This window comes from Chelonoidis abingdonii, chromosome 1, assembly GCF_003597395.2.
Source record: "Chelonoidis abingdonii isolate Lonesome George chromosome 1, CheloAbing_2.0, whole genome shotgun sequence".
Lineage (NCBI taxonomy): Eukaryota > Metazoa > Chordata > Testudines > Testudinidae > Chelonoidis > Chelonoidis abingdonii.
Genome location: NC_133769.1, coordinates 44,335,592 through 44,344,578, shown reverse-complemented (window position 1 = coordinate 44,344,578; position 8,987 = coordinate 44,335,592). Strand labels below are relative to the sequence as shown.

Here is an 8,987-nt window from a genome sequence, read left to right as displayed (position 1 = left end):
TTCCATGCTCTGACCATTAGAAACCACTTCCTTGACCATCTTATATCTTCTCTAAGTATTTTATTGCTGGTTTTTCACTCAGGAGGAGTAGTCTCTGCTCACTGAAAAATGGCAGTATTTTCATAGCTACAAACTATGTCTATTTATGTTTTAAGGATACTCTTAAAAAACATCCCACTGGATATTATAATGGCTTCAGTCTCTTTTTCTGCATTAGGTTGGGCAACTATTGGGAAGCTTCCTTGAATGTGCAATAAAGAACATGAGATAAACAACACATCTTTTACCCTTAAGGAATATTGCTGAATGTATACTCTATTTGAAGAAATATATTATTTTACTAAAGACTTTGACTGACTACCATGGCTGTGAGCACCTTTGGAGCATTTATTTGCAGCTTGATCACAAACAGCTTATGCCATTGTACATACTGAGCCATTCACTAACTGAAATGGAAACCCTAAGGCAAGTCCAAAGCTTTGGTAGCTTTGTTGCCTCTAACAGAACACCCTGGCTGGTGTTCATCATTATTCTAGTTACTTGCTGCTCATCTTTGCATATAAGAGCCCGTCCTCTCATCTCCAATTCTCCTTTCCTCTCCATCTGGAATGCTCCTACAGAGGTTTGCACTGAGAAGACTCGAGTGCAGCTGGATATGAGACTCTTCCACTTGGTAGGAAGCACACTAAAGACATCCACTGAGCAGAGTATTACTATATTCTATGCTAAGAGGCTTGGCAATTATCCTTACATAGATGAGAACACAGGTGAGACATTTAATGGTGGGATCCCCCAACTCTGTTCCATGGAGCATCATTTAAAGAAAGCCAGAGATGACATTAATTTTTTCATGCCTTCAGATGAACAGGTTGGCTTGGCTGTCATCGACTGGGAAAACTGGAGGCCACTGTGGATACGTAACTGGAAATCGAAAGACATTTACAGACAGGTGTCTGTTGAGTTTGTTCAGCAAAAAGATTTAAGCCTATCAGAAACCCAAACCAGGACTTTAGCCAAAATGGAATTTGAAGCTGCAGCAAAATCACTTATGTTGCAATCTTTAAAACTGGGAATATCAATGAAGCCGAATCATTTGTGGGGATATTACCTTTACCCTGACTGCTATAACTATGATTACAAGCAAAATCCCCACAATTATACAGGAAGCTGTTTAGATATTGAAATAGCAAGAAATAATGAGCTTAATTGGTTGTGGGAGGAAAGCACAGCACTTTACCCATCTGTCTATCTGGAAACGGCCTTGAGATCTTCGAAAAATGCACCACTCTTTGTTCGTAATAGAGTTCAAGAAACCATAAGAGTTTCTAATGTTTCAAATTCCACCTGTCCACTTCCCATTTTTGTATATACACGTCCAGTATTCACAGATTTCAATCAGGAATATCTCTCTCAGGTGAGTGAGGCTTGGCTAGCTCTTAAATATTTGTAATGTAAGGCATACTAAATGCATAGGCACAAAGCATTTCCAAGATGATTAAAGTATCCCATAGAGGGTTGGATGTTTACTTGACAAGTAAATGAAATTGTGTGGAAATGGAAGTGTACAGACAGAGTCATAAAACTTAAGTTTATTCAGCAATTAAATTCAGCCAAGCCAAAAGGGTTGAATTCTTCCAAACTTCCTCCCAGTACCTTATGAGTGGTACTGTATCCAACAAGTAGTGAAATGCTATGAAAGTGGAAAGAATATTGTAGGAGGTTAATTGAGGGAAAATATGAATTAGCTGTTGTTCCAAGCTGACTAGTTAGAGGCTATTAAAAATTGGACTAGGGACAATTTTTTTTAAAATGATGTATAAAGAAAGTATGAACAAGATTACTTTTAAAAAAGATGTTTCTGTTGAGTTTTACCTCAAGAAGTATTAGGAATATGAAGTGTGGTCTGCCCTGGTTTTGTTAGAGCAGTGGCTCTCCACCTTTCCAGACTACTGTACTCCTTGCGGGAGTCTGATTTGTCTTGCGTATCCCAAAATTTCACCTCACTTAAAAACTGTTTGCTTATAAAAATCAGACAAAAATAAAAAAAAGTGTCACAGCACACTAGTACTGAACATTTGCTTTCTTTCTCATTTTTACCATATATTTATAAAATAAATCAATTGGAATATAAATATTGTACTTTAATATGTATTTAATCATTTCAGTGTATAGTATAGAGCGGTATAAACAAGTCATTCTATGAAATTTTAGTTTGTACTGACTTTACTATTGTTTTTATGTAGCCTGTTGTAAAACTAAGCAGATATCTAGATGAGTTGAAGTAACCCCTGGAAGACCTCTGCATACTCTCTGGGTTACATGTACCCCTGGTTAAGAACCATTGTGTTAGAGGACCTTAGAGATCTCAGGGATGTCTATTGTGAGATCTAACTCTGTAACTGAAGAGGCAAGTTTCTCAAATCTTTAAGAGAAGCTACCTTTCTCTAAAATGTTAAATACCCATTGTTGATTAGGTGTTAATAAAAAACAAACAAACAAAAACACTTTAGTTTTCTTGTTTAACAGTAAACCCCTCCACCCTGTTGCTCATCTTTTGTTCTCTGGGCTCTTGCGATGTCACCATTTCACTAGTTCTCCTACTATCATGGAACTTGCTTGCCTGGATAAGATGAGAAGACAGCAAGTGTGAAAAATTGGGACAGAGGGTGTGGAGTAATAGGTGCCTATGTAAGACAAAGACCCAAATATTGGGACTGTCCCTATAAAATCCGGACTTCTGGTTACCCTATGCCTGGAGCAGGGTCAGAATTTCTAATGTGAAAAAATAAGAAGAATTAACACACAAACTTTTTGTATACACCATAAAGAGGCAAAAATGACACAAGTCCACTGAGTGTTGCCTTTATAGGTCAATCTCAAGCATGATGAACAAATTCTGCTCTCATTTATACAGTATAATTTTGTAAATCTGGAGAAACTCCACTGCAGCCAGTGAGGTTACCTGGGATTAAACCTGACTGAACAATATATAAACAAATATTTTAAATACTCTATGTGTAAAGCCCAGGAACACCGTGTCTCCCTTTCCTGAAGGCAGAGGGTCCCAAAGGGGTTGACTCTTCCTCCTGCTCCTTTTCTGCTTTGACTTCCCCTGCTGGCCAAAGTTAGGTGACGCATTGCCCTGAACGAGGTCTTTCATGCCCCAGCCTCAGGCAGCACTTTTGAATTTGGACCACCAACTCTGATTAGCCAAAAGAGCTGATAAGAGGGGAGAAGGGGATGGGACAAAATGGTGATCAGGTTGGAGAAGTGCCAGTGTGTGTCATGAACTTGTAGGGGCTCAATTTGAGTCTTAGTTCTCTGATCATAAGACACACTCAAAAGGGTGTTAGGTGGCAACATGGCTTGGCATCATCTGCTCAACTCTGTTCCAGAATCCACCAGCATAACTGAGAGCAGAGTGTCGGTGTAATGGTTAATTATTTACCACTTTCAAGGTGATTATCCTGGTTATATAACTTATTGTATGTACTATGTATTACTGAAGCATACTTATTTTATTATTCATCCTTGCATGTTTGCTTTCAGGATGATCTTGTAAATACCATTGGAGAATCTGCTGCATTAGGGGTGTCTGGAATTGTAATCTGGGGAGACCTGAATTTAACATTGAGTGTGGTATGTCAGATTAATTACATTCATTTTTAAAAGAACAATACATTATTTTTCCTTAGAGATGGAAAGTGTAAGGTATTTATTATTATTTATTTACTCCTCTCAGAATTTCTACTTTAAATAATGACTAAGCAGTTTTCAGAAGACCCAGTTTCTTCTCTGAGAAGAAAGCAAACACCTTTTCAGGCTTGTTGGCATGATCTGCCACTATACTTAAATAAAACATCATCCCTCCAGAAGTCTTTTTATATCAGTGTTAGTACTTAGATTTCAATCTGATACATGCCCTTAGGGATTAGTGACTAGACAAGCTGCTATGTTAGCTGCAGGCAGGTTGTCACTTGTTTGGTCAGTTTAGGAGTTCTGATATTTCTTCATAGCATTCCATCCTAAGGCACAGAAAAATATTCAGGAGCAACTGTTTTTATGATCATTCTCATGGATTATTGTTTTTTAAATGGTAGATTTAGGAAAAATATTTTAAACATTAAGAGGTGGTAGCCTGTTACATTTCACTATTAGCCTGTTCTATGTTTCCTATGCAGTGAATGATAATACTTTGACTGAATCCTATATGAGAAAGATGCATGGCAAAAAGAGGGGAGAAAATCTTTTTTCCCCTTCATTTACTTTAGGAAGATCAGCCACAGTTTGAGAAACACTGTTCTAAGGATGTTGGAATAAATCTTTTGAATTAGCCCATTTGTATACAGTCAAGTCAGTCCATATAAAATATTATTTGTGTGGTTATTGTACTTTCACCCCCACCCACAGTCTCCTAAAAGGAAGGAATTGGAACTGTCCAGCACTGTTGGTGTCCCCTGAGCAGAAAGCATGCCCACATAAATATTCATAGTTCACTAAAGACTGAATTTTCAAAAGATTTGAACATAGACTCCATTTGTACATGCTTGGTTTTCATATGAATATCATTTGCATCTAATTTGTGCACGCAATTATGACAGAATTTACATTGACAACGTTGCATATACAGCTTGTAACATTTGTCTACACAGGTCACTTTGGGTGCCACTGCAATCAATATAAGTGACATAGACTAACTGACAGAATAGTAACAGTAAAGTCCTGCAGCTCTTCCGAAAAGTGCAAGGATGGTGGGTTGTGTTGTTCAAAGGCCTGTACTCTAAATCGTCCAAGAACAACACAGCCTGTTACATAAAAGTTAAAAATAGACAGATACAAACTGGATTGCTTGAATTAAAAGAACTATAATAAGGAGTCTTCAAAACTCCCAGAAAGGTCACAGGTTGGCATGACATAAGTGATAAAAATGGAGAGATTCTAGAAATGAGAGGAAATATCTATAGTTGAAATCACAAAATGTATTTTAATTGGCAAATGTTACTGAGATGAGGTGACCACCATGGACAATGTTTATCTGGGCTTCACCAAATGGGAGTGGGAAGGATGCATGGACTGGAAGAAGAAAGGTTCACCATCTTGGCTGTCACTCCCACTGTCTCCTGGTTGGGATCCACACTAACACCACTGGGCCTACATCATCCTAATCCTGAAAGACATCCTGACCAGACCAGACAAGAGAGAGAGGGAATCAGATGACATTGCCATCTCTACCAGCTTTGACTAAATCGTAAACAAGGCCTGGAACATGAGATTTTGGTTCCTGGTGTCACGCCCTCCCTTGTGTGTCGTTTTCCTTCCCTGCCTTGTTTCTTCTCTTTCCTAGCTCACTCCTTTTGCCTTCTGTCTAAAAATAAAGAGCGTGGATGAGCCAGCCAAGACAACTCTTATCTTGCGTAACATAGCTGTGAGCCTGTGACCAGAGAAACAGCTTAAAACAATGCCTTAAACAGACAGCTACGGGTTCGCCAGGTCTCAGAGTGGCTGATAATGAAATGTGCCTGTGCTTCTCCAGCAGCGAGGCCGCAAGTACAAATCAGCACCTAAAATAGAAGAAACAGCTTCCATCTTTACTATTCTGTCCTCTCCTCTTTCATGTGTTTGCCTTGTTTTATCTTTAAGAAAATGGGGTTCAATTTCAACAACAGCTCCAGACCATCCAAACAAACTTCTGTTTTCCCCAGAAGACCAGTTAGCACCATCTAAAAGGCTGTCAGACAGAGCTGTCTCCTATAAAAGATTGTTTCCAGCTAAAGGGAAGGGTTATCGTTAAAATGGAAGTCTTATTCAATACTTCACATTTCAAATGCTCAAATGCTTTAACTATTTCCCATTCTTTTTCTGTATCTTTAATAAATGAGTTATAAAGAGTTTTTTAGTGGAGGCTGTTACTTGCTGTGGAATCCCAGACCACACTTAACTCTTTAATGTTTGAATAGTAAATAAATGTTTCATCTTAGCCTTTGTTAGGTCCAAGACATACCCTTTTCAACATAACGGGTGGAAAAAGGGAAAAATGCAGAGAATTCTCTTAGGCTCTTTCTACACTGGGTAATTGTCCTGATTTTAGCCATTGGTGGGCAGCCATTGATGTAGCTGCATCAGTACAAACCCTAAGGCAGACAGGGTAAACTAACTGCTATCAGCTGTGATATGTACTGATACAGCTTACCCCGGGGTAAACTGCACTAGTGCAAATAGTTGCTGTGCCTGTGTATACTAGGTGTTTGGTGTCTAATCAGGGCAAATGCCCAGTATAGATATAGCCTCAGAAACAAAACATACCAAAAAGCAACATGCATACCCCCCCGCCTCTAATTATGAAACCATGCCAAGCAAACAGGAAACCTGTGCCAATTACACAAGAATTTCTCAGTCAATGAGGCATATTTTGAAGATATTCCTCAATATGAAGAAGTTCCCAGAACTTTTTCCATTCCAAAGGCAGAGCCCTTGGAGTGTTCAGTTTGAGGCTTAAAAACCCCTACCTTCTGCAGCTGATGGATAGTCAGCTCAGTGGAAAAAATTAAGACTTACATGGGGATAATAATTAGAAAAAATGATCATTTGTGAAGACCTAAAATTCTTCAGGATCCCCTCAAAATAAAAGGAATTTTGATCTCTCTTATAACTTCATTAAACACATCTGACTCAAAAAAACCTACAGGCTAACCTTACATAGATAAAATGAAAGTCTTAATTCCTCTTCTTTCTGATATTTGAATGATTTTAATAAAATCTCCAGCATCTACCTAGCATAATTTTGCCATAATTATTGCACTGTATAACAACTTAATAAGTGTACTTGCTTCTAACAGCCAATGATAACTGACTGTCTCATTTGCAATTCTTCAAGAGAAACACTGATAATTAGCTACAACAATGTTGTTATTGAAGTGACAACCATTTTCATACTGAATTTGTATACTAAACTTTTTTAATATGATTTTCTTTTCACAGAACACTTGCAGGACTCTGGACAGCTACCTTAGGCACACTCTGAACCCTTACATCATCAATGTAACGATGGCAGCCAAAATCTGTAGTCAGATATTATGCCATGACTCTGGTGCATGTGCACGAAAGAACTGGAACTCCAGTGACTATCTTCATCTGAACCCAGAGAATTTTGTCATTCAGATGTCAAGGAATGGGAAATATTTCATACAAGGGCAGCCATCATTTCAGGATCTGCAGCAATTTATAGAAAAATTTTATTGCCGCTGTTATGCAGGCTACAATTGTGAACCTAGTGTTGATATAAATGACATCCACTACATCAATGCCTGCATTTCAGAAGATATTTGTGTTCAAGTATCTTTAAATTCACTTTCTAATGTAGAAGCCTCTGGGGGCAGAGCCTCTTCTAGCACGAGTATATTTTCATCTACCCCACAGAGAAACATAACATTACCTGCACATAATGCAACAGGAGGTTTTCAGCAAACTATTTGGAATAACACATTCAATGTATCTACTGCAGGACACATCAATGCCCCAACTAACGGTAGTGGTGATTTAAAGATAACCAATACTCATAGCTTCAGTGGTTCATCTTCTGATGAGATGAAGATATTGGATGTGGTTTGTTTAATTCTAATTTTGAGATACCTAATCTAAATGGCTCAATTGACGAAAGAATGCCATTTTCATTCTTTCTTTCTTCAAGGATGTGTTCAGCATTCTGGAGTTTTTATTCCCACAAAGGGACCATTCTTTAAAGGAGATAAGTAGCTGTGATTTCTGTGGATTTAACTGAATCGGTCCCATTTTCAGTGCCTTAAACTGTACATCAGCTTTTCAGTTTAGTTCTAAAAACTACTATTTGTGCCAGAGAAATGCTGGCCATATCTTTGTGTAACAGAATAATAAAAAAAATGAACATTTTGTAACTAATTTTTATATTTGAAAAATAAAATTTTATATGGGTGAGGGAGCTATTTGTAATAGAATATTTTATGTGTTAAAATACATGTGTGAAATTCACTTCAAACTGATTCCAAGTGTGTCTTGAGTAGTACTTAGACTTGGTGCTTGTCCTCTTTATGGGATGAATTTTCATCCAGTGTGAATATAAATACTAGTTCCTACAAATACCTGGATTAACTTTAGAGCTGAGGAAATAATTTGTAGCCAATTTTTGCTTTTAGAACATCTACAAGGACTTTACAATATATCCCTTTTTTAAATATATTCAAAGACTTTTTTAAAAAAAGTTATTAATTATGCTCTATGGAATGATTACAAACAATTCACCTGAAGTATCTAATATTCAATATTCTAAATTTGATCTGTATTGGCTAGGTATGAGTGGTCACAAAAGTCATGGGGTATTTCTGTTCTTTCACTGAATGAGCTAAACTCCCATCATCTGGAGGAGGGATTGAAGAAGCTACTGGGATCTGTGAGTGGCAGAAGCTGTGCACACTAGCACTATGCCAGGATAACTTATGTTGTTCAGGGGGGTGGAATATTCACACCCCTGAGTGACATAAGTTTTGCTGACAAAAGTGGTAGCATAGACATAACTTAAATCATTAGCTTATAGAATATTAAACACAAAACTATGTTCAAAGAACATTAAGGTTGCAAAATTCAGCACTCAAAAGTTAAGGAATGCCAGCACTAAGGGTGCCTATACAACCTTAATTCACTCCTCCTATGCGTGTGCATTATGGTATATGATCATACTGTTTTTTTCCATAGAAACTCTGACTCATTCATTCAGAGAGGATGGTGCTCAATGAACAAGCAGCTATTCAATATTTTGTTTTATACTCGTTCCATGTGTAGCTCTAGGCCCTATTTACTCCACATTATTCAAACCCTGCTCTGAAGAAAAAAATCTTGTCATCTTGGGCTTCACTATGGTGCTCATCACTATGGTACCTGAGTGATTTTCACAACAGGTCTAATGCTATTATCCCCATTTTACACAGGGGGAGCTGAGGGCCATAGGTTAAGGTCAA

General features: G+C 37.8%; 1 protein-coding gene across 1 annotated transcript; it reads left to right on the top strand.

Annotated features, from left to right (window-relative positions):
• Positions 1–451: 451 nt before the first annotated feature.
• SPAM1 (sperm adhesion molecule 1) lies at positions 452–7,638 on the top strand. The gene is made up of 3 exons (XM_032768834.2): positions 452–1,414; positions 3,550–3,639; positions 6,979–7,638. The coding sequence occupies exons 1-3, from the start codon at positions 452–454 to the stop codon at positions 7,636–7,638; spliced, it is 1,713 nt and encodes a 570-aa protein (XP_032624725.2).
• Positions 7,639–8,987: the final 1,349 nt, after the last annotated feature.

Bases quoted from the DNA above. Each gene is read 5' to 3' on its own strand.
- SPAM1 (XM_032768834.2), top strand. From the start codon at position 452: ATGGAAACCCTAAGGCAAGTCCAAAGCTTTGGTAGCTTTGTTGCCTCT. The intron at 1,415-3,549 runs GTGAGTGAGGCT...GTTTGCTTTCAG, and splicing joins ATCAGGAATATCTCTCTCAG to GATGATCTTGTAAATACCAT. The intron at 3,640-6,978 runs GTATGTCAGATT...TTCTTTTCACAG, and splicing joins TGAATTTAACATTGAGTGTG to AACACTTGCAGGACTCTGGA.